The sequence below is a fragment of the Humulus lupulus genome, chromosome 6 (genome assembly GCF_963169125.1).
Source record: "Humulus lupulus chromosome 6, drHumLupu1.1, whole genome shotgun sequence".
NCBI classification, from domain to species: domain Eukaryota; kingdom Viridiplantae; phylum Streptophyta; class Magnoliopsida; order Rosales; family Cannabaceae; genus Humulus; species Humulus lupulus.
In genome coordinates this window covers 61,926,384-61,952,734 of record NC_084798.1, presented here as the reverse complement: position 1 = coordinate 61,952,734, position 26,351 = coordinate 61,926,384, and the positions used below count along the sequence as shown (strand labels likewise).

Here is a 26,351-nt window from a genome sequence, read left to right as displayed (position 1 = left end):
TAATCGGATTCTTTTTAATCAGAGGTACATGTAACACTCTATTAAGATACAAAGGCTTCTCAGTAAGTAAACAAATAGATCCAATAGTAGTTTTGGGAAGAGAAGAACCATTACCTACTATCAGCTTGCCTTAGATTTTACCACATTTCGCAGTCAGAGTGTTACCATTGGAGACCACATGATGCGAAGCACCACTATCCATGTACCAAGAGGGATCAACCATAGTGCTAGCAATAGCAAGAAGTGTCTGAGGTTCAATAGCAGGAGACTCAACAGACTTAGCTGGACCAGACTCGTCGTGATAACTCACATCAAATTGACAATAACACTTCATAACCATATGCCCGGTTTTGTTGCACAATGACAAATTGGGCGCCTATTAGCACCACGATTGTGGGAAAATCAGCCACCTCTACCACGATGAGAGCCTCGACCACGACCATAGTTGCCAGAGGACTGTGTAGACATCTCCTTCTTGTTGGTAGTAGCATAATTGGTAGAGGCATTATGAAGATCCAAAGTAGAAATAGCAAGTTGTTCCTCAAGCCTCATCTCATGACTTTGAGGCATGAACTGAACATCCGGTAAAATAACAGAATCTTTAGAAGTGAGATTAACAATAACATATTCAGACTCACTTCCCAAACCACCAAGAATGTACTCATCATCCGAAATATGATGACCAACGGCCATTAACGCATCAGCCAAGCATAACATCTTGAGGATATATTCATCTGCAGGAGTAGATCCCTTCTTAGTCGATTGCAACAGACCACGAAGCTGAAGAACTCGTGCTTCAGACGAATTAGAGAAAAGATGAATCAAAACACTCCACAAGTCATGCGCCGAGCGGCAGCATCATGACCAAGCATATTCTCAGAAATCGAGTTGAAGAGCCAACTCATGAGAAATTGGTCAAGTCAAATCCAGTTGAAAAATTCCGGATTCGGAGTCATCTTGTCGGCAGCAGCCGGATCCACCATTGTAGGCTGAGGTTGAACTCGAGAGCCATCAAGAAAACCTTCCAACGGATGCACACGAACATTTGACAGCACGTGAGACCTCCAGTAAAAATAATTGTGCCTATCCAAGCGAAGAATCAGAGGAGCCATGTGAGCAGGAATTACATTCACATTGACTGGATCTAGAAATATAGCAGACGAAGATGAAGAAGGAGCCACATTACCCACGAAAAAAAATCAGCTGCCCCCAATTTGTTGTCTCCTCCCTGTCTCACCAATAATTTTAAGACACATCATTTATTTATTTAACAGATAATTAACTTGCTTGATAACGTTAAAATGAGTTAACGGAGTTTTTAATTCTTTCTCCTAAATTAATATTAAATTTACCATTAATATCTGACTTTTCATATTCACATTAACATTAAATAATTATTTTTTTGCAGAAGAAAACGTTCTTTCTTTTCCTTCCTCCTATTTTTTTGCAGAAGAATACAAGTAAATAACGTTTTCTTATTTTTTTTTAAAATATGTTAAGTAACATATTAAGATTAAACAATCAATTTTTTTTCCTTCTTCTATTTTTTTCAGAAGAAAACATTTTTTCTTTTCTTTGCTCCTATTTTATTGCAAAAGAATACAAACAAATTATCTATGCCATTATATCATATTCCAGTCACGATTTCATCTAGTCAAAATCATAATAATTAAGTTATACAAAATAAATACTAATTAAAATGATATATACAAAAACTAAATAAATAAATACATAAGATAAAAAAGGAGTGGCCATATTTAGCTTGAACGTTCATGCTCATCTTATACATACATATTTATGTATTAGTGGTTTATGTATTAGTGATTTTCTTGAAGATAAAACAATATTTTTTATATCACAAAAGCTTCATTTATCTCTTGCTTAATAGCTACCATTGTTTGCTGGGGTGGATATATATATATATATATGTTGCAAGAGTCACTAATAAATTTAATATTAGTCACTTTATAAAAAATTATTAATGACTTTGATAATAAAAACAAAATTGAAAATCATATGAATATTATTGTTCTCAACATCCTTATAATAGTTAAAATCTAATCATAAAAAATTTAGCACTCCGAATTTAATAAGTATCTGATAGAATCACAATTAGAAATTAAATTTCGAATACGTCAACCAATTTTAGGCTTCGAAAATAGCCAACTCCAACAAACCAAATCCTTATATATTCTTGAAAAATTGGCTACCTTCAAATCCAAAAGATGTAGACTCAGCCTGTATATGCATAATTATAATTTTATAAGTAACAATTAAAAAATATACGTCATTTATGATTATTATTGAAAGTCAATATACCTATAAGAGCAATTCAGTCATGCTTGTTCCTATACTTGAATTTTTAGGTGTCATACCAATATGTAGAAAATAAAATATAATATTATCTATATATAACAATAACTCTTGATAAAATAAGTTAATAAAAAAATATAATATATTACATGGTTAAGATTAAATGAAGTTGTGGAGAATGACAAATCTGGTTGAGAAAGTGGCATATAGTTATTGACTTGATCGTTGTTGTTAAAGTTTGGTGATACCTATAAGATAAAATATGCAAATTTTTATATTGTAAAATTATATAATTGAAAAAATAAAGTGAAAAAAATCAAGAATAAATACCTGTTTCGTAGACGATTTTTTTTTTGGAAACTTTGGTTTTCTTACACATCTTCTCAAGAGAATTCTTTGGACGAGAAGAGCTACCACAAATTCTCTTATTTTTTGTTTTTATACCTTTTACTTGATAACTCTATAAAATATAGTTATTTTACCACTTTTTATGTGCTAATTGTTGCTTAATTCTTGAGTTTTTAATTGATTTATTAAGTTTTTAAGTAATTTTGAATTTATTAGGCTTAATTTAATTTTATAGATTTTTGTGTATTTTTATAGTTATTTTGTTGTAAAATATTGTAGCTAATTATTTAAATTATTGTTGTTTAGTTTGGGGTAAAAAAATGTGTGTTTTATTGAAACTAAATGTTAAATTAAATTAAGTTATAATTAATATTTTCAAAGAATTAACTTGATTTATTTTATAGTGAAAATATTTTATTATGATTTATTTTATGTTTATTTTGTTAGGAAATTTGGTGTATTTTTGTGCTTGAAATACAAGGATAGAAGGCTAAAAAAAAAAAGAAGGAAAATGGTATTTTTGAAGAGGAAATAACAAAAATATTGGCACTAGGCCCATGATCTATTCAGCCCATGCACTTTGGCCCAATGCCTTGTTGCCTCTAGCCGTGACTTGCTCCCTGCCTCTACATCAATGAAGTTCCTTCATCATATCATATATATAGCATCAACGCCTGAAGCTCCAACTACCAACATCAACAAATCAGCTTCTCACCAACGCCAGCTTCACAAAGGCTCCACATCTGGCCCAATTCCACCAAGGCCCAATAATGAAGCCTTCCTCCACGCCACCAGCTCCCATCAATGAACCCAACCTCTTGACTTCATTCCATCAGCATTCAGCCAGCATCTCCTTTGGCCCAAGTCCACCTTCAGCAATCAAAGCAGCTAGTCACCCACGGTTCTAATCTCTTCAACACAAAGCAGCCCCAAGCCCATTTCGGCCCAGCCTAGACCAAGCACCAAACAACCACCAAAAAGACCAAAAAATTACATTTTCATTCCCAATATTTTTCACTCAAATATCAATTCACTTTTCCATATTTTTCTCACCTAAATAAACATTCCTAATTCATTTTTTTACCCTAGCTTTTCACTAATTTTTTTACCCAACCAAACATTTCATCTTTCCAATACTCTTACACTTACTCTATTTATCCTACCACTTCCCAATACAATTAAATTAATCAATTTATTTATTTTAATTTGATTAATTTAATCTCTACATTTTGCCTATAAATAGAGTCTTGTAAGACCATTTGGGGAGCTCTTCTTCTTCATATTTTTCAACCTCTTCTACACATTTTTCTCTCTTCTTTTCACTAGTTTCTCTCTACCATTTTCATCTTTTGAAGAGCATATCAAGTATGTTATTTTGTAATTTTTATCTAGTTATGAGCTTCTAATCTTTTTCAAAGGTTATTAAGATGATGATGAAGCAAAATGTAACTAGATAGTATTTTTTATTGTATGTTGATTTCCCATTTGTGTAACATTGTTTATGGATTTTTCTATCAATGATATGCATTTTTTTATCTATTATTGAGTGTTAAAGCATATTACACTTAGTTCTTCATTATGCAAAAAAATATGATATTCTTTGATTAAATGTTTTTCATTAAATTGTTCACATCTAATTCTTAGAGCATAAGTATCATATTTTGCCTAAACATAATCTCTTTGATTTTTGTAGTTTCATTAGGTTGTAACACAACTAATGCTTAGAAATTATATCTTATATAAGTGAAGAAAAATCCTACCTTTTTGAAAGAGTAACTTGTGCTTGAATAGAAAATATATTTTGAAAAAATATATAGTGTGATTTATTTCAACTATATTAAAACTTGGGAATCAATATACTTATAAATACTATTGAACTTGCATTTTGTGGATTCTAACATCTTAATAATCTTATTTTTTATATATCATTTGAAAACAATTTTTCTATTTAATCTTAAATATTTTTATTACTTGTCTTTTATTTTTTCTAAAACAAAATCTCATCAAATATTTGGAACTAGGTTAGAATATTATTGCTTTGTTTGAAATAGTTTCTTTTGATGTTAGTCAACTCCCATGGGTTCGACCTCGTACTTACATGAACATTATATTCCGAAACGATTCGTGCACTTGCGAGTTTAATTATTAAAACACCCTCTTTTGGGATCAACATTACTGTTGTATCAATTCCAAAGGTAGTATGACTCTCCTCTTTACTTTCAATTCTTTCTTCTCTCAAACATGCATCAACATCATCCCAAAGTCTTTTAAAGCCATTTCTAGCAACTTTATAGGCTTTTTCAGTTTCTGATGCTCTTGTTACAATATGAGTGTAAGATCTCGACAAATCTTGATAACGCATTGCCAAACATGCTTTAGGATCATCTCCCTGTTTAATCTCAGATGTACTACCTGTAGCTCCAATCTTCGCACGCTTTGTCCACCTCTTTAAAATGTATTGAGAAGATATTTTCAAAACATTACGAAAGGAAAATACTTTAAGAATATGTGGGCACAATATTCCTGCAAACTCAAACTTCTTGCAACTACATATCGCTCCATCAATTGAAGAGTCATATTTAACTGTGTGGTGAAAATACTTACCATTAGGAGTAAGCTTATACTCTGCCACTGCTCCTAGCTCAGTACAAAATTCCATAGCACAGTTATAAGCCTTTGAAAACTCAACCTCAAACATTCTCAACACTGCAGGGGTATACACATATGTTGCATGATTCAAAATTTAAATTGGGAGAGATGGTGCTAAATTGCGTTGACTTACTCGAAAATCTGCTTTTAACTCTTCATAACGACGATCATCAATTAACCTCTCAAAATGTTTGAAAAAACGCAACAAAGTGTGTTGATAGCTAACATACTTTTTAAGTACATTATTCATGCTTTCACTTCATTGAGTACTAGTCATATTTGCACAAAAAGTCTCTCTTCCATATACAAGTGCCCACTTCTCCTTCAACTCGAATTGTTTTGCCAACCAATCATTATTTTCAAGATTATATTTCCCAAGCATGTTCCCCCAAGCCTCAATGAATTCACATTCTTCATCATATTCATATATGCAATTTCTAAAATCCGTAGCAAATTCACGAAATCTTTCAAAAACACTACTCAGGTGTTTTGCTGCATTTTGATACATATGCCAAATGCATAAGCGATGATAAGTCTCTGGCCATTGGGATCTTAATGCCTTTGCCATTGCTGCATCTTGATCAGTAAGAATAGTTTTTGGTTTTTTCCCTGACATTGCTGCTACAAAAGTATCAAATAACCACATAAAAGTTGCAGTAGTTTCATCATATAACAATGCAGCCCCGAATATAGTGGTTTGTTTATGATGATTTACCCCAACGAACATAGCAAAAGGGCGGCAATCATGATTTTTTCGGTAGGTTGTGTCAAAGCAAACAAAATCACCAAAGTTATGATATGATGCCATCATGTGTGCATCTGCCCAAAAAATATTCGTTAACAAATCATCTTTGTCCACTTGCAAAGCATAAAAATTTTTTGGATCTTTTGACTTCATCTGTTGAAGATATTCAAGAACACCACCTGTATCTCCTGTACGCATTTGAATTGTTCTTTTGATGAGTATATAATTCCGACAATCATCCAAAATAAATCCAAGATTTTCATGTCCACCAGCTCGCCTAATCATTAGTTCCATACTCGCTTTAGGAGCAATTCCTGAATTCTCAGCCAATTCAATTTCAGATGCTTGAGCAGGGGTTATTCTTCTTTGTGACCTATGTAAGTGGCTCTTACTAGGGCTTGAAGTCATATGTGTATGGTCCGCATAGAATTCAACAACTTGATAATTTCCAAATTGATGAAGTTTTATCTTCATCCTCGCCAAACAACCAAACCTTGTTTCAGCACGATGACATTTCACATTATCATATCGTTTATCTTTTTTGCGAAAGCCTTCACATGAGCAACAAAATGTTCCATCTTTTACTTTTCCATCTTTATTATCCTTATGCCATTTGCTTCTTCGTATGCTAAATCCAACTTTATAAGCATAAACATTATAAAAATTGTAAGCTTGTTCTTCAGTTTCAAATTCTATACTAACTTTTGGTATCTCTTCATCAGGAATGTTAGAATGAATCTGCTTTATTTTTGCTGCACCATCAATTGTAACTTCTTGGTCTTTATTACTTTGATTATTGGAATGTTCTTCCATATCATTTGTATCGATATTTATTATTTTTTTAAAAAAAAAATCAGATATTAATTTATATATGTTTAAAATAGAAGATATGCTAAAATTAATCTTACATGTAGAAAAAATGAATTTATTTTTGCTATTATACAGTAGAAAGAAAATAATAAAACAACATTTTGAAGAAAATATTTCATTAGTTAAGATAATATCAACTAACTTAACATGGTATATGAGAAATAAATAAAAACAAAAGCTTGCATCAAAGAAAAAAATTCCATATCAGCAAAATTAAGTTTTAAATAAATATTAATTAATATAAAATAATTCAAGTAATCATGTTATAGATATATGACAAATAATGAAAAAAAAAATGTTGATGAAACCGTAGACTTAATATACAGTAGCATATCTTTAATAATTTAAAATTGATGAAACCATAGACTTAAAAAAAATTGATGACAAATTTCGGTAGAATCATAAAAGAAAAAAAAAAGAAGTATATACACTTAATATACAGTAGCATATCTTTAATAATTTAAAAGAAAAAAATGTTACTTACTTGTAATTTTTTGTAATAAAATAGGAGCAAAGAAAAGAAAAAATGCTTTCTTCTGCAAAAAAGTAGGAGGACGGAAAAGAAAAAATGTTTAATTCTGCAAAAAAAAATAATTATTTAATATTAATGTGAATATGAAAAGTCACATATTAATGTTAAATTTAATATTAATTTAAGAGAAAGAATTAAAAGTTCCGTTAACTTATTTTAATGTTATCAAGCAAGTTAATTATCTATTAAATAAATAAATAATATGTCTTAAAATTATTGGCGAGACGGGTAGGAGGTGACAGTTGGGCACGGCTGATTTTTTTTCCATTACCCACGCCTTGAAGAAGATGCCATGACTGCAGAGAGAGAAACGCGAAAGCGAAATTTTTTTTAACCCAAGGTCTTGATACCAATTTGAGAAAAAAACAAAATGGGAAAGTAAAATCAAGAAATGAGAAAAGTCAATTATTCTGTTTTCATTGGTTGCTATATATATTATGTTACACGAAAGCAAAACTAACTCAATGCGGAAGTAATTACATCACTAACATGTTTAAAACACAAAAACACTTTCTTCTCCCCTCGGAGGACCGTACAGTTTCTCCAATGGCGGCCTCTGAATCTTTGTTCTTCTCCATATTCTTAGCCCTAACATTCGCCATAACTCTAGCAGAGCCATCGCTTCCCGAAAACTTTGTTTCTGCACCAGAGGTTCAAGGGTCCACTCTTGGAGTCGAACTCGAGCTGCTCAAGTCCAGGATTGCATCACTAGGTAATCATTATGTTTGCGTTTCTTTATCTTATGTTTGCGTCTTTGATTGGCATACTTTGAAATTTCTTGGGTTTGAAAAGAAAAAATCTACAAATGTACGAAATAAATGGAAATTCTTTAAATTTCTTGTATTATATATTATTTTTGTTAACTGTCTCGTCTCTTGTGATGATGTGTGAAAAATTGAAGTAAGAGTCGTTGAGTTTTGGTTATTTTAATGTAGAGCAAGAAAAGGATTAGGAATATTTTTTTCTGCAATAGAATATAATATGTTTATAATGTATAAGATTCTTATGGTACCAGCGAGCCTTTTCATTTCCTTGGGCTGCTTTTATTTTTTATTCTGATTTTGTTTTCCAGATTACTCTTTAAGATATATGATTTGTCTAATAAGTTTGATTGGTTTTTGTATCTTTAGTTCACCATGATTATTTTGTAATCCAATTTGGTAGTCAGTAATACATGATATGGTATTACTCAATTCACTGTTTTTGTTTAGTTGAAGGACACTTCTCAGTTCTTCCTTGTCTTTTATGGTTAGAAATGGGCATTGATGAGAGAAACCATCAATTGAGCGAAAAAGATAAAAGTATTAAACAAATGCAGAAGACAATTCAGGTTAAAGCAGATAACATTTCGTTATTACAAATCGAGATAAAGTTGCTTCGGGTAAGGCCTCATTATTCATGCAAGAAAATCTTTCTTCATAATCATATTTAAGGTTAGATCTATAGAAATTATTCAAGCATTATTATAATTAAATTCATGTTTGAGGGAAGAATCTGAGAAGTGTTTAAGATACATGTCTACGGTTTTTCTATTTTATTTACTAGTTTTATCAATCTTTTCATTAAGTAAATTGTGTAGAGATAATAGGTTAAAACTTTGGTACCTGTGATGATTCTAAGTAAAAGTTGATCATTTGCCACTTGAGTCTAGCTCAAGTAGTTGTGTGGGTGTGCTGTAACTATGAGTTTGAGGTTGGAACCCCAGGTGGGACAAATTATAACTAATATGTTTAACATCTTACTGTTTCTTGGTAAAATGAAAGTATGATTCATTTTGTAACCTTTTGATTATTGTTTTTGAATGAAAGGAATCTTTGTATGGGAAGGAATATATGAGTAAGCCAGATCAACAAGAAGGTGAAATCGAGAAGCAGGTTAGTTTTCTGTAAATAACTCCTATTATTACAATTTACAATTTTTCATGTTTCACAAGGGTCCTACTCTTCATTCCAGGTTGAAAGACTAAGGACGGACATAGATAAGCAAAGTGACAAAAAATATGGATTGGGAGCCCGAGCATATGTAGCAGAGAAGAAAATACAACAAATGAATTCAAAGTTGAAAAAAGTAATAACTGCTCTTACTTTAGCAAAGGCCTTTCTTCCTCATTTACAATAAAGTATTAACTAGTATATAGTCTTGTATTTAGTTGCAACTGTCCTCATTTTCTTTGACTAAATTTTAAAAGGTATGCTTAATCTTAGTCTTGCAGTTACTGTCTAATCTCATTTATATTCCCCACTCTGCAGCTTTATATAGTTAATGATGAACAAGAAACCATAATTCACAAAATCGAACATCTTCTTCAAGTGGCAGAGGTATTGTTTCAGTCTTTTTCAACTTGTAAATATTACTATTGCTGATTGATATTAGTGATATTGTGCTATCTACAGGAAGAATTGATGAAGGCAGAAGTGGAGACTGCTTGGGTAAGAAAGACCCGAAGCCAATATTTCCTTATGGCTTTTTTACTGCCTTAACTTGTACTTTTTCCCTCTCCTCTCCGTATTCCTTTCAGGACTTGTTGTGTTTCGTGTGCAGCGTCGTAATAGACTGTCAGTAGCTGAAATTATATTTGGAATATTTTGGTAGATTATGAACTTTAATAAGATCCTTGCATTTGTATGTAGGTGATTTAATGTGGTGTTTTTGAATGAGGATATATAATTGCTATTGTATGGTTCAAAACATATCACAAATTTTGGCTTGCGGTTGTTATCTTATCTTTCTAAGGAAGGCTTGATATTATTCTTGGTTAAAGATCTCAAGTATTTAATAAAATTCTGAATTCTGGCGGAGGTGTATTTTACGTTGCAAAGTGAAAAATCATAACAAACTGGTATATAACAGCAATTTCAATATTGAAAAAATAAAATATTTTTCAAGGAGACTTTAAGTCTAGACCAAGAGGTAGCCCTTTTGCTCTAGCCTTGATCTCCTAAATACTTCCTTCCTACAAGTTTTGCCTATTTCATCAATTTTACCTAACATTTTATAACCTACTGGCCAAAAGGATCGAGTATGCCTACTAATATCATTTATGACTTGTTATCAGGTTCATTTGGAGTGGCTTCCCCATTGGCTTTCAGCTCATTTAGGCCATATTCAGGTAAGAATATATATAATTCACTAGAAGAAATGAAGAATAATCTTTAGTGACTATTAGATGTTTACATGCAGTTGTACATAGAGGCTTATTGGATCAAAGGTGGGAAACAGGTCATGGATATATTATTTCAGAAGGTATATTCCTCTTTTCTTTTAATTAATTTAATTTATTGAAATAAATTAAACTTTCAGCTACAGGAAGAATCACTTTATTAGATGTGATTTTATTAACAGGATTGGCTATATTCTGACAAAATGATCAATCTTTTTAATTTCCATTCTTCGCTATCTCTTTCTCTCTTTCAATTTTGCTTAATTCATTTTTCCTGTGCTTCTCAGGCTTTAGAAATGAAAGCTCAAGTAGAAGATTGGATTAAGCTGCAGATTGAAATGATTAAAGTGGTATGTCTGAGTTTGACAAACGATTGGTTTCCAACCATTCATGAAAAAGAAGACTCGTTTCCAAGTTAGACTTGGCTTTGATTACACATGCAAATGGATTAGACTGCTGATATATCGCTCTTGGTGTTGTGATTCTGTCTCTCCCTTATATCTGTCCCTTCCTCTTAACTATAAAAACAAAATGGAGGACTTTGTATGGGATTGAACCAAAATGGGGGAAATACCACAAAGAAAAAGGGTACTCTTGGTGAAATGATAGAGTAATGCTCAATGAAACAGTTCATAGTAATGAAAGAACCTAGTTAACATAGAAGTAAAAAAAATTGGTGATAAATAAAATATGGTTAATGATTGAAGCAACTGACCCAATTACGGGTTTAGACTTGGTTGTGTTAAATAGAACTTTATCATATTGTTGTTGTTGCTATTATTATTATGTTGTGAGATAAACATTCTTTGTAGAATTAGTAGTAAACATCATCTTGCATATTGCTGAGAGTTTACATGGCATTACATATATAGGATCTTTTGTTTGTATATTCTTTCTTTCCCTCTCTTTTTAGATTATGATTAATCTGTTGCTGTACTAGAGTTATCATTTTCATACTTTTATAATTGTCTCTAATTTGTAGGACTGGGTCCCAATTCTAAAGGAACAATGGTTGGTATTTGTAACCTTTGTCAAGTTGTGTGTTCAACTATTGATGGAAAAGCTTGTAGACATGTACCATGTAGCAAAGAATTATTTTGCACCACATGCTGTCAAGGTTTCAAAAGACCTAGTTTCTTATGCTTGGGTAAGCCTGATTCACTTATTTAACTTAGGATTAACTGATTGGTACTCTTTCTCATGTGCCATTGCTTTTGATTGTTTTAGGAAGCAAAGAATCTTACAGTGTCTTTCTTGCATCATACTGCAATGGTAGCAAGATCTCTTTTAACCAAAACGTATATTACCTTGAAGCCATATACTATAAAAATGCTCAATGAATGTAAGACGTTCATGACATTTTTAGCTCGGTATCATTATCAGGTATCATCTATCTTCAATATTTAACTTTGTTGGTCATTATTATATGTATTGACTCATTTTTTCGTCAACCAAAGTTTAGAGAATGATAAAGCAATTTAGGAGAAATGGAAAACATAAGATTTTTAACATGGTTTATCAGTTAACACTAGTTCATGAGTCTTTTTTATTGAAAAAAAAGAATCATTGTAAGTTCTAATACAATATCGGTAGAGTAGAGTTTGTGTATGTGAAAACAAATGTGTTTAATCATGTTGATAGCCCTATTTATAATAAAGATAAACAACAACTTCCCCACGTTTTAAGGAAAAGTAACTATTTCTTAGGCTATTTGAATTTAAATATTGTATGAATAGTTTAATATAAATATCTAATTAGTTTCTTATAATGCGAAACTACATTTAGTTGCAAACAACTTCAATACAACTTCTAGAAGAATTATGGATACCATCCGAGCTAAATCCTGAGGAGACCTAGCTCAGGTTTATCTTTTTTTTTGTTCTGATTCATTTCTTCTCTAGTTGGGAAAGCATTGGCTTGATAAACTATTCTTGGCGGATCCCTAGTTTTACTAGGATTAGCCTATAAACGGAGTGTACTCGACCTGATTAGCGAGCAGTCTCTTGAGCACGATATGCGAGAAATTAACTCAAAAATTGAGTGTAACAATGTGCAAAGTAAAACTATTCATATTAAAGAGAAATTAATGTCCAAAATACTTGTTGACAATTGGATTTGTCACTAAATGTACATAACATTAGGATGCAATCTTGTGCGAGTATGTGACTGGTATAAAACGATAAGTTTATAGTGATTTGACTTTACCTCATTAGCCTACCGCTGCCACTTTTTTCTCAAAAAAAAATAAAGTAAAATCTTAGAAATACAAACAATTGCTTTTTGGTCGGGAGTTAGAACATCTTTGATGCAAGTGCCAATGCTAATGTCAAATTTGGAATAAAAAGTGATTAAATGTTATATTTGTCTATGTAGCATTATGTTTCAATGCAAAAATGCTATATACGATGCTATTCAAAAATAATAAGTTATAAAACTAAAAAATATACAATATATTGGAATTAAGGATTATATATTACTAAAATAAAACAAATATAAAAGATTGAATTTGATTTGTCTACTTTATGATCATTTATTAAAAATTTAACACTTATCGTTGTGTTATTTTTGCTATACTTTGTGTCAAATTTGGCATAGTTTTTAACATATAGAAAGATAGAAGGATTTTTGAATGAACCCTATGTTTAGCAGCTTGTTGACTTCATCTTTCAGCAACTTGTAATGATCTAGATTCATTGCTCCTCTTTTGTTGCTTTGGTCTCTTCTTAGGGTCTAGGTTTAACTTGTGGCACATAATCTGAAGCTGATTCTCATCATGTTTGCATGCTTTTAGGCAAAGACATTTAAATTTCTTTCGGTCAATAGTGTGTTCTATGGGCTTAAAGGTTAGCATTGCTATCTCCACCATCTTCTACACAAAGCACTTCTTCTTGGTGGTGATTTTCAAATATTGATTCTGACATTCTCTATATTCATATTGTGATCCTTTGACTATGTCTATTCCATGCAATGTGAAACACTTCATGGTGAGGTGGTATATGGAGATGACTGCATGTGTAGACTTTATCATGGACGTAGCTAAGATTGTGTTTAATGTTAATAAGAAATCTATAACTAAAATATCTACCATGATTGTGGAATGTGGGTTTTTCCCCATTGTAAAAGCAATGATAAGATTTTTGGGAGAAAAAAATACAACATCATGTAAAGTCATACAGTGGCATCATAGATTTTTTTTTCAGCAATGACCCGAAGAGTTCCATTATCTTAAATGTGGAGAGGTACCAAATGGTTTAAGCAATTCCATTGTACTAGTACCAATCTTTGCTACAATGACTAAATTGTCATTGCGAGGATAATGCATCTGGTGAGCATCATCTTTAAAGGTGATGTCTTTTGTTTTTCTTTGGTGGTTTCTTGTCGAGGTGGAGTGCATTAGTGAGTTGAGGGCAGGCTTCATTGGGGTAGCATTCTATAACTCACTTGGACTCATGCAAAATTTGCCCTCTAAATATTTTTCGGATGATGTTTGTCTCACCTTGCCCCATTTGGCAGTCAATTGTGATGAGCTCCTTTATAGCATTTCTGAAGGCCTAAATTTGATAGTCTGTATGATGTTGTAAAATTTACAAAATTTCTTTGGATCTGTCTTGGATTGCTCACCCTCAAGGGAAAGACGCAAGTTGAACAACTCAAGGTGCCGTGGTAGCATAAATATTAAAGCTAACTGGCATGGGGTTCTTTTTACAACTCTTTAGATTACTGTTTCTTTGGAACTCTGCCTTTAGTCCTTGCCCTTTCTCTTATTTTCGTTCCTATTCTCAAATTTGCAAGGAGGTTGTGTACTTGGCTGAACATCAATAGTTCTCAAAACTTAGATGGAACTTTCTATGTATATATATTTCTCTAACATCTTATATAATCAAGCAAGAAATCTATAGTCCTCCCCAATCTTCATCAAGATATTTCTAAGATCAAAATGTGGAAGGATTTTTGCAATTATTAATGCATGCACAGATCCTTTGGATCATAATTGACTTGGCAAGCCCACGATTAAATTGTTCTATGTTTAATATAAGACTAGAGAAGCTTATAGGAAATAAAGCTAGTAATTGGTTGCCAGATGTTGACAGTAAGGAATTTATGTTTTCAACTGTTGTATCAGCTTCCTAGTCTATAGGAATTCCTATTTATTGTATTTATTTCTTAATATGAAGGGTCTTAGTTGTTTGTTATATATATAACCTAGTTGTATGTTGTAAAAGATAGAGAATACACAAATAAAAATAATCTCTCATACCATTTTTTCATGGTATCAGAATAATAGAAGCTCAAAATTGTGATTTATTTTTCAATTTTCTTCAGCCCTCTCTTAAACAATTAGGGATCGGTATTCTTGAGGTTCAATCTTAGAAAATCATTTTCAAGTGTTATTCTATTGCTTGAAGAGCTGAAGTCATCTCAGTCATCACCTATGAAGTTGTAATGTGACAACAAGACAGCAATTGCGATTGCTCACAATCCAATGCTTCATGATCGCACAAATTCAGCTTCAGCGCTGCTCCTAGCCACCACATTTTGTTTCTTGCTTCGCCAAGTGACTAGATTCCCACCAACAAATGAGCAATACCCTAATGTAGATCTTCTGTCTACTATGCTTCCAGCCCAATCTGCATCAATATAAGCTTCAATCTCTAGATGCCCTCGTGGTTTGAACAAGAGACCTTTTCCAGGTGTTCCCTTTAGATACCTTAGGATTTTGTAGACAGCATCAAAATGTATTGAACCAGGTGAATGCATGAATTGACTTACCATACTCATAGAGAAGGCTATGTCTGATCGTGTATGGAACAGATAAATCGGTCTCCCAACCAATCTTTGATACAACTCTCGGTCCTTCACACACTTCAGATCTACATGTTGTAGTTTAACATTAGGTTCACTCGGTGTTTCAGCTAGTTTGCAGCCCATCACACCTGTCTCATTAAGGAGATCTATCACATACTTACGTTGACTAACAGAATTACCTTCTTTGGACCTAGCAAATTCTATTCCAAGAAAGTATTTCAAAGTACCCAAGTCCTTGATTTCAAACTCCTCACCAAGTCTTCCTTTCAACTTTACGAGTTCATCAGAATCATCCCCAGTGAGCACAATATCATCCACATATACAATTAGAATAGCCACCTTACCCTCTTTTGAATGTTTGTAATACATTGTGTAATCTGCTTGACTTTGAGTGTATCCATAACGCTTTAACACCTTCTCAAAGCGTTCAAACCAGGCTCTCGGAGACTGCTTGAGTCCGTATAAGGACTGTCTCAGTTTGCAAACTTTTCCTGCTCCAAAGTGATTTTCGAATCGAGGTGGAAGACTCATAAACACTTCTTCTAAGTCCCCATTGAGAAAGACATTTTTTACATCTAACTAGTGTAAAGACCAATTAGAGTTATCTGCTAGAGACAATAACACACGAATAGAATTAATTTTAGCAACTGGGGCAAATGTTTATTGATAATCTATTCCATATGTTTGAGTAAATCCCTTTGCCACTAGCCTAGCTTTGTACCTCTTAACACTTCCACCAGTTTTGCTTTTTATTGTAAACACCCATTTATACCCTACAATTTTCTTTTCCTTCGGAAACTCTACAATTTCCCAAGTACCATTCCTTTTTAGAGCATCCGTTTCCTCGAACACTGCAAGTCTCCAACTCGATTCATCTAGAGCTTCCTGTATATTCCTAGGCACAACCATTTCTGAAATTTTAATAGTAAATGCTTTATAGGATTGAAAAAGGTGATTGTAGGATAGATATTTGGCAATAGGATGTTTAGTACAGGCATGGGTTCCTTTTCTAAGAGCAATGGGAAGATTATCTAATTTGAGATTTCCTGGAGCTAATTCTAGGGTAGGCTTAAGAGCATAATTAGAATTTGAAGTGTGTTGAGATGGCTGAATAATATGTGGGATTGAATCGGAAATAGGAATAGAAGGAGAATTACCTGGAATACTTGAAGAACCATTGTCCAGGGCTGGCAATTGACTAGGTACAGAGATGATTATGGGGTCTCTACTTTTTTCAGCAAAATTCTTCCTTGAATAAACCACAGGTTCAAGATTGTTACGATTTTTAATCAAACATAGCATTTCTTTTTCTGACAAGCCAATTTCAGATTCGGATTCAGTGGGATTAGTTTCCTTAACAATAGTATCAAGCATAGTCTTAGGTAAAGGTTCGAAATAGGAATAGAAGGAGAATTACCTGGAATACTTGAAGAACCATTGTCCAGGGCTGGCAATTGACTAGGTGCAGAGATGATTACGGGGTCTCTACTTTTTTCAGCAAAATTCTTCCTTGAATAAACCACAGGTTCAAGATTGTTACGATTTTTAATCAAACATAGCATTTCTTTTTCTGACAAGCCAATTTCAGATTCGGTTTCAGTGGGATTAGTTTCCTTAACAACAGTATCAAGCATAGTCTTAGGTAAAGGTTCAACAGTTTCCCAAAAATTTGATTCCACTAAATTCTCCCCCTAAATTAAATTTTTCAAAAAATAAGGGATATTTTCCACAAAAGATACATCCATAGTTATGTGGATACGTTTAGTAATAGGATTAAAACATTTATATCCTTTCTTATTAGGGGTATCCCAAAAAAACATATTTTTCAGCTCTAGGATCTAACTTAGACCTAGACCGTTTAGGAATGTGGACGTAGGCAGTACAACAAAAAATTTTCGAAGGTAAATCAGAATTAATCTTGGAATCGGGAAAGATTTTTTTTAAACTTTGTAATGGAGTAATGTAATTTAAAATTTTGGCGGGCATCCTATTTATCAAATAAGATGCAGTAAGAATGGCATCATCCCATAAATATTTTGGAATTTGCATATAAAACATCATGGCATGAGCTGTTTCTAGCAAATGCATATTTTTTCATTCAGCTACACCATTTTGTTCAGGTGTATCTGGACAAGTAGACTGATGCAAAATGTTTGTCTTTCAAAAAAATTCCAAGGATTTTATTGAGATATTCAGTTCCATTATCAATTCTTAAAATGCTGATTTTTGTTTGAAATTGAGCTTCAATCATTTTGTAGAAATCTGAAAAAATCTGCTCAACTTCATTTTTTTCTTTCATCAAATGTACCCAACAAAGACGAGTATGGTCGTGTATAAAAGTAACAAACCATTTTTCTCCAGAATTAGTGGTGACCTTAGAGGCTCCCCAAACATCACTATGAAAAAGATAAAAAGGTTTTGAAGAACGATAAAAAGTTTTAGTATAAGATTTACATTGGCTTTTGGCCAATAAACAACTTTCATGTTGAAAAGATAAGGATTCAACCTTTTAAACAAAGATGGAAACAAATGTTTTAAATAAGAGAAACTAGGATGACCCAATCTATAATGCCAAACCATTATTTGATCATGAACAGAAAAAGAACTAATGCTACTTAGCCCTTGAACAATTTTATTCTTAGAAATATAATCTTCAAAATAATAGAGACCATTAGTCATCTTAGCACTGTCAATCGTCTTCCCCGAACTCTGATCCTGAAAAAGACAATGAGAATCATGGAAAATTACACAACAATTAGAATCTCTTGATAATTTACTCACAGATAGAAGGTTGCAGGTTAGATTGGGAACATGAACAGATTTAAGATCTATTCCTTTGGACAATTTTACAAGACCTTTTCTTGCAATCGGTGAGAAATTACGGTCTGCAATCCTAACTTATTTTTCACATGAGTAAGGTTTATAAGAGTCAAACAAATTAGAAGAATTTGTCATATGATCAGAAGCTCCAGAATCAATTATACATGGAGCATAAGTTGGGAAAATACATTTTGAAGCATTTATTTCTTTACCTGATTGTGCGACAGAAGCATTAGGAATACCAAATGAAGACGAGGTGGATTTCAGCAGTGCATGAAGATGATTCATCTACTCCTTAGTGAAAGGAATAGCCTCGACTTCATTGGCAGTAGGAGTGCGACTAGATCTTTCAGCCTTACTCTTCCAATTTGTTGGTTTTCCATGAAGTTTTCAACAAGTCTCACGAGTGTGGCGAGGTTTATTACAGAAATCGCACCAAACACGAGGTTTCTCATTAGCTTTGGGTGGATACGAGGTGTTCCTACTGTAGCCTCCTCCAACAGCAAGAGCTGAACCTTCAACAGTAGTGCCAAGAACCTTTTTTCCCAACATCACGCTCCTACTCTCCTCTCTTTGAACCTCTGAAAAAACTTCACCTACTGGAGGTAAGGGCTGCCTTCCAATGATTCTCCCCCTCACCTCATCAAACTCGACATTGAGACCAGCCAAGAATTTGTAAATCTGGGTTATCTCAATTATTTTCTTATGGTGTTTACCATCTTCAGCAGATTTCCATTCATAAGTATCGAAGAGATCCAAGTCTTGCCATATTCGCTTCAATGAATTGAAATACTTTGCAATGCTGTCCTCCCCTTGCCTTATCTCTCCAAGTCTGAGATTCAACTCAAATACTTGAGAGTGGTTTTCGAGATTTGAGTACATCTCAATAACATTGTCCCATAGTTCTTTTTGCAGTAGGATAACACATAGTTTGAGCTGATATCTTCCTCCATGGAGTTAACAAGCCATGCCATGACCATAGAATTTTCAGCATCCCAGGTGTCGTAGTTTGGATCTGTCTCTGCTGGAGCCTTCTTCTCACCATTCAAATACCCCATTTTTCCTCGACCTCTCATATACATCTGAATTGATTGATACCATCTCAGAAAGTTGTCACCATTCAAACGAATGGTGGTGATTTGGACAGAATGGGATTCGACAGTGGTGGATTTGGTTGGAATTGGAACAATGATGGAATCGGTGGGAATGGCTTTTGTGGTGACTGATTCGCTACTGTCTGTCATGGTGGAATGTGATTTCTTTGGTGCGATTTAGGGCTTAGGTGCGACAAGGGAAACAGTCGACAAAGTCGACAAAACGATTTAGGGATGGTGCGATTTTTTGGGTTTCATTTCTTGCTCTGATACCAAGTCGACAAAAAAGGTTTGTTTTTGTTATTCTATTGCATATACACAACTGTGTATTTATCATGTACAAGAACCCTATTAAGGGAAAAAATCATATAATAAAAACTGAATAAAATCTCATAACTATACCCTAAAATCATGGATCAATAACTGTAATTTCTATCCTACAGCTATACACAGATTATACATGCATTAGAGAAGATTTTCCTACAGATTATAAGAAACATCATTTCCTTTCCATACTTTCTCAGGTTCATCACCGTGCAAAAGAATTGAAGGAAAAACAAAACAAAATTTAATCTAGTCAATCACGGTTCTAGTAGCCTCCTCCAAAAGGCCTTAAGTAGCTTGGCATGGGAAAGCATACACCTAATCATTTCTTTTATGATTCTGTTTCTTCATTCTGCTAATCTGTTTTTCCAATCATGATACCATGTAGTTTATAATACTTTGTCAAATAGACCCCTATACTCACCACCATTATTTGCTTTAACACAGTTCGACTTTCTTCTAGTTCCTCTTACAATTTTGACATTAAATTCTTTAAACACATTGAGCACTTGGCTTTTAGTTTTCATAACAAAAGCTCAAATTTTTGTATAATGGTCATCAATAATAATAAAAAAAAACATAATAAAGTGAAGAGGGAAAGTAGCATCACATGCTGCACTAGATCCATTAAGAAAAGATGAAGTACTTTTCGTGGAACATAGAGTAAGTGTAAAAATGGTGAGGAAAAGATCACCCTTCTTTCTGTATTTTATTTTTGTGATACAAATTTACAACTTAGGGCTAGTATTATATAGGCTATACACTAATCACAACTTTAATTACAGAATACTAAAAAATCCTTATAAATGAGGCACCCTTTGATTTCCATAATTGTCAACACCCCCTCAAGCTGGACTATAAATATTGATGAGTCCAAGCGTGTTTACTAGGAAATCAAATACTCGTTCAGATAACCCTTATGTGAGAATATCAGCCAGCTGATGATCTATTTAGACATTTAATACTGATAATTCCTCCATCAATCTTCTTCTTAATAAAATGACAATCTACTTCAACGTGTTTGGTCCTATCATAGTGTATAGGGTTATGGGCAATACTAATGGTAGACTGGTTATCACAATAAAGCTTAATAGAGGCTTTATACTCAATCTTCAACTCCTCTAATAGGCGTTTGATCCATATTGCTTCACACACTTCATGGGTCATGACTCTATATTCTGCTTCTACAATGCTTCTAGCAACCACTGCTTGCTTTTTACTTCGCCATGTTACCACAGTCTCCCATACCATTGTGCAATATCCAGATGTAGACTTTCTATCATCAACTGAGCCAGCCTAGTTTGCATCTATGAATACTTCAACTTTCCTTTCAGTTGTCTTTTGGAAGAAAAGACCTTTTCCTGAAGTTTGCTTAAGATACCTCAAAATTCTATATACTGCATTGAGATGTCCTTAACACGTATCATGCATATATTGACTAACAAGACTTACTGAGAAAGAAATATCTGGTCTGGTGTGTGAGAGGTAGATTAGCTTTCCTATTAGCTGTTGATTCCTTCCTTTATCAACTGGATTTCCTTCAAACATCCTCTTTTTGTCTCCGAGCTCAATTGGAGTTTTGCTTGGCTTACTTTCAAGCATACCTGTCTCTTTTAGAAGATCAAGAGTATATTTTTTTTGGGACACAAAAATACCGTTCTTGCTTCTAGCAAATTCCATCCCTAGAAAATGAGTGAAACGAGATTCTTGACTTCGAACTCTTTTGCCAATATTTCTTTGATTGAATTCATTTCTTCAGTGTTGTTACCAGTGACAATTATGTCAACAACATACACAATTAACATTGACATTTTTCCCTTCTCGGAGTGTTTAATAAATAGAGTATGATCAATCTGACCTTGCGTGTATCCAAGTCCCTTGACTACTTTCAGAAAACGGTTGAACCATGCTTGAGGAGATTGTTTCAATCCATATAGAGACTTGTTCAACTTGCAGACTTTAGTTGTATTGGGAGGATTTTCAAAACCCGGGGGCTGACTCATATACACTTCTTCTAAATCACTATTTAAGAATGCATTCTTCACATCAAGCTGATGCAACTCCCAATCCAGGTTCACTGCAAGCAAAAGTAATACTCTAACAGTGTTGAGTTTGGCAACTAGAGCGAAATTTTCTGTGTAATCAATTCCGCAGGTTTGAGAAAAACCCTTGGCAACTAACTGAGCTTTGTACCTCTCAATAGATCCATTAGTATCGTATTTGACGGTAAACACCCATCTGCACCCTATCACCTTCTTTCCAGGTGACAATTCCACTAATTTCCAAGTTCCATTCTGTTCGAGTGCTCTCATCTCTTCAAGGACTTCTCATTTCCATTGAGGAGTATCAAGTGCTTCATCGATATTCTTGAGAATCACAATATCTAACAGACTAGAGGTAAAAACTTTAAATGGTGATGACAATTTTGAATAAGAAATAAATTGTGAAATAGGGTGTTGAGTGCAAGTTCTAGTTTCCTTTCTCAATGCCATAGGAATATCTAATGAGGTTTAGAGTACCTGGATCTTTTGAAAACAGTGAATCTACCTCCAGATTGGGCTCTTGATTGTGATGAGGATTCGTGATTTGTTTATTCCTTCTGGAGTATACCCGTAGTTCTTTCTATTGGTCTTGAGGAGAAGAAGATCCATCTTTGTGAGAGGGTTGATGTTCAGGCTCAGAAGAAGATAAATGAGTGATTTCAGGCTCTGGAGAAGAGACATGAGTGATTTTAGGCTCTGAAGAGAGAGGGGGGATAGAGGTAATTCTATTCCCCACGACCATTGAGCTTCTTGCTCGTGATGATTATGATTCTCCCCCTGAAGCAAGGTGGGAGTGAAGTAAGGAGTATTTTCGAAGAAGGTAACATCACGTGAGGCATAGGATTTTCTGGTGAGACGACAATAGCATCGATAGCCTTTCTGTGTAGGAGAATAACCCAAAAACACTGTCCTAATGGCTTTAGGATCAAGTTTACTCCGATTTTGAAATCTTGATGTTGTTGTCTTAGTGACCAACATTGTAAACCTATTATTGTTATATTGGTGATAGTGGAAGTTTAAAGTAGACTATGATCTCATAATTTTTTCCTCACTGGGTGTTCCGTGTAAAAAATTAATCTTGTTTTTTTGTAGTTGATTTATCACTTTAATTGTTTGTGGTAAGTTGGTTGATATTTAATATTATTAATTTGTGGTATTTGGTGAACATTTTATTTTTGACAATACCAAGAGATAAAAAAATATAGTTTGGTGATATAGTTTTTTTTTCTTAAAAAAACAAGTGAACATAAGCTAGTGAGTTACAAGTCGAACCACTATAAAAGTATAAATGATGTATCTTTTACCTTAATGATAGGTGACTATTGACTTATGTGTATGCTCGAAAGAGAGGGAAGGGTGAGATGGCTGCCAAGTCAACAGAGAATAATGCAGGTTCAGTGGGGAATTAGTTTGAGTAAGTTGTTATGTGAGTTAGCTTAGCCTATGGGCAGGTACAGGGGTGCATGTGTGTGTGTACCTGAGTAGTAAGGGAATAAATATTGAGAAGAGTCATTTGTGTAAGGTGTGGAATAGCTGGGTAATGTAATTTGGAGAGAATCAGGCTCTCGAGTTCCTGTCTAATACAAATTCTCATTTCTCCTGTCTTGGTTCCTTAGTTTTCTTCCTTATGAGATCTGTTTGCTAACCATTTTGGCAGGTTTACCCTATCACTTTACTTTGAATTTTGTGCTATAGTTTTCCCAACAGCTTTTCACTATTTGATCTAAAAAATGAAAAGAATAAGGGATTTTTTTTTCTGCTGAGAATGAGGGTTTTAAATTTTTGGCCCCTAGCCTTCTCCTTCTCCCCTATTCATAAAGAGGTGATATAGTTAGAATACAATTAGGTGATTTCCTTAGAGATAAAGATCACAACGTGATCTGCTAAAGTCTAGTTAGATTTTAGCTATTGTTAGATATTATGAATTTGATTTGCACTTTTGGGAGCAGCTTGCAGATTTGCTGCTTGCATGACGACCTGTGTTGAGTTTTTGCCAATTGTAGGTGTGTGGAAGGCTTAGCTTTTGGCCGCTGCTGGTTTTTATGGCATAAAAACACTGATATAATACCTACTAATTTATTATCTCTATTCTTCTTGAATGCAAACAACTTTAAATGTATGTTTAAAACTTATTTCGGCATATACAGCAATTTTAGTGTCAAAATAGCTAAATTAGTGGAGGGAACTGTATTATGCTGTGTACGGATACATATCCCAACTAATTTATTTCTGTATAGTTATACTTTTATTAGTTTGATTCTGGGATCAAACTCCAATGGAAAATTACGAAACTAGTAATTGTGGAAGTAGGAGCCTTCACAGGTGTTCTCTTGAATCGATTTTATTATTATGTGATTTGTGATATTGGTCCCTTTGATAATTATTTTACTGGGTTATTTTGTAAAAGGTTCAAGACATGCTAAAAGATAATGAGTCAATGCGACCAGTTGCAAATATGGACCTTGCTTGGTTTGTGGTAAGTACTTCCTAGTTGTGTACTGCAAAATTTATTATATTGATTACTTAGCCAAACAATAACATTATGATCACAAACAAATATTCCAATTTAATTTTTTTCTTTATGCTTTCATAGGCCACTGCTTTGTTGGCCTTGCCTGCTCTTTTTCTGTTCAAATTGTTTTCAGTTGTCTTCAGGTTAGTTTATTTATTACAAGTAATTATGTCCTTTTTCAAAAGAATAATCCATTTGACTCCGTAATATTCTAACCTAAAAGTCAAACCTAATATGATGCAGGAAAAAGACAAAGCATATACATAATTCAAATACCAACCACACAAGACGTAGGCCCAGAGATCCCAAACAAGCTCATCCCAATAAGTAAAAGCACGAAATTCAGTTGCGTGCATTGTTGAAATCTGACTTGTAGGTCTTGTGTACTTTATAAATTTAGAGCACCAATTCCTTGGTATCTGACAACTTCATTGGTTATTTTTTTTGGAAAGTACGCGTGAAATCCATATGCTTCCTTTTCCATTCTTTTAGTTTTCCTTAAAGGTATTTTATGGTCATTCGTCCTAAAATAGAAGAGTCAAAATTTGGTTAGGAAACTTGGCTTTTCTTGGTGGTCCAAATTGATCAAGAAATAAGGGGGAAATAGAAGTTTTGAATCATATTTAAAGAGAGATAAATTAGTGAAAAACAAATGTTTGATTGAATTGGGTCAGTCTACTGAGTTAACTTGTACTCAGTAAGCTAAATATGTTAAGATTAGTAACTGATGTAATCATCTTACCAAATAGCAGATTGATAAGAAACAACACAATAACTTGTACTCAGCCAAATATCTTAAGATTGGTAACTGATGTAATCATCTTACCAAATAGTGGACTGATAAGAAACACTCAATAACTGAACCGGGAAATAAATAATTAACTTGTCCTCACCCAATACAAAAGGGAAAAAAAATAATCAACTCTACCTAAATTAAACATTCTGCATTAATAAAACGGGAGAAAGCATTTCTCCTTTGGTATTTAAATTGGCAATCAAATCCTCCCATTGTGAGTTTATAAAAAGAAATCTACCGTGGAGTTAAATTTTAGTCAAACATGGAAGAAAAAAATATGTTAAAAGTCTATAGCTAAAATTCAAATAACTGTTTATATATAGTCTTATTTTTAGTAAAAATTCCCAACCTAAAATGTATTTTTCATAGGTCCCAATCTTAAATTGTTTGCATTTAAATTCCCAATCTGTTAAAATGTTAGTATCATGAATCATTTTACTTTTTTTGTTATCGGGTAATTCTTGTAGAGAAATTTTAGGGGGAAATGCTTAATGTTTTTTTTTTTCTTTTGGCTTCTATGTAATTTTTTATATTAAATTAGTAAAAAAAAATGATTTTAATATTAAAAAATTTATTCACAATTTGTCTCCCATACGGATTTCGGAGATGATGACTTCAATACTCCACCTGATGTTGGATGTTCTCACAAAAACATTTATGTTTCTCATTTTTTTTAAATTCTTGAGTGTGTATAAAGATTTATATGTATACTAGATACAAGTAATATGCAATATGCACGTTTGCTTAGTTTTATTTATAGAATTTATTAAATTTATATTAATGTCATATAAATTTTGAAATAAATATTCTATTTTAATTAAATAATTTATTTATTTTTGTTTAAGTTTAAGTTTGTTCTAGTTTTTGAATTTGGGAGTGACAACAAGAGATTATATATTATATGTTTAATGTAATATTAAATATTATACGTGGATTTTAAATTTAATTTTATTGCTAGTTTTTTTTTAAAAAAAGCAATTTGTTGCTAGTTCACAGTGGATTATATTATATGTTTTATATGATATTATTCTAATAAGTGAGTTTAAGTTTAATTAAATTTTATTTAAGTTATAAAACGTATGATTTTATTTTTTAAAAATAATTATCATTGTAAAATATCTGAAAAATATCATATTTTAATTTGTTTAATTATTTATTATTTTAAAATAATTATCATTGTAAAATATCTGAAAAATATCATATTTTAATTTGTTTAATTATTTATTATTTTTAAATAATTATTATTATAAAATATCTCAAAAATATCATATTTTACTTTTTTTAATTATTTATTTTATTTTATTTAAGTTTAAGTGTTTACAAACTACCGTTAAATATAA

General features: G+C 32.8%; 2 protein-coding genes across 6 annotated transcripts; one reads left to right on the top strand and one right to left on the bottom strand.

Annotated features, from left to right (window-relative positions):
* Positions 1 to 5,569: 5,569 nt before the first annotated feature.
* Positions 5,570 to 6,868, bottom strand: LOC133785145 (protein FAR1-RELATED SEQUENCE 5-like). Its single transcript, XM_062224400.1, has one exon. The coding sequence runs from the start codon at positions 6,866 to 6,868 to the stop codon at positions 5,570 to 5,572; it is 1,299 nt and encodes a 432-aa protein (XP_062080384.1).
* Positions 6,869 to 7,906: 1,038 nt separating this feature from the next.
* LOC133782219 (uncharacterized) lies at positions 7,907 to 24,698 on the top strand. 5 transcript variants are annotated; one of them, XR_009870383.1, is made up of 14 exons: positions 7,907 to 8,169; positions 8,711 to 8,838; positions 9,266 to 9,331; positions 9,411 to 9,524; positions 9,707 to 9,775; positions 9,851 to 9,886; positions 10,513 to 10,566; positions 10,638 to 10,700; positions 10,905 to 10,967; positions 11,600 to 11,764; positions 11,845 to 12,000; positions 23,707 to 24,025; positions 24,111 to 24,179; positions 24,297 to 24,359. XR_009870383.1 is itself a non-coding variant. In XM_062221454.1 (14 exons), exons 1-14 carry the CDS (start codon positions 7,947 to 7,949, stop codon positions 24,544 to 24,546), a joined length of 1,356 nt encoding a protein of 451 aa, XP_062077438.1. In that variant the 5' UTR covers positions 7,907 to 7,946; the 3' UTR covers positions 24,547 to 24,698. The 5 variants fall into 5 exon arrangements, 4 of the variants coding, with proteins under 4 accessions (XP_062077438.1, XP_062077440.1, XP_062077439.1 ...); XM_062221454.1 differs by lacking the exon at positions 23,707 to 24,025 and adding an exon at positions 24,459 to 24,698 and having other exon boundaries at positions 24,297 to 24,358; XM_062221457.1 differs by lacking the exons at positions 8,711 to 8,838; positions 23,707 to 24,025 and adding an exon at positions 24,459 to 24,698 and having other exon boundaries at positions 7,908 to 8,169; positions 24,297 to 24,358.
* Positions 24,699 to 26,351: the final 1,653 nt, after the last annotated feature.

Coding starts and splice junctions, on each gene's coding strand:
- LOC133782219 (XM_062221454.1), top strand. CDS start 7,947: ATGTTTAAAACACAAAAACACTTTCTTCTCCCCTCGGAGGACCGTACA. Junction 9,887..10,512: donor CAGAAGTGGAGACTGCTTGG/GTAAGAAAGACC, acceptor ACTTGTTATCAG/GTTCATTTGGAGTGGCTTCC. Junction 10,567..10,637: donor CTCATTTAGGCCATATTCAG/GTAAGAATATAT, acceptor GTTTACATGCAG/TTGTACATAGAGGCTTATTG.
- LOC133785145 (XM_062224400.1), bottom strand. CDS start 6,868: ATGGAAGAACATTCCAATAATCAAAGTAATAAAGACCAAGAAGTTACA.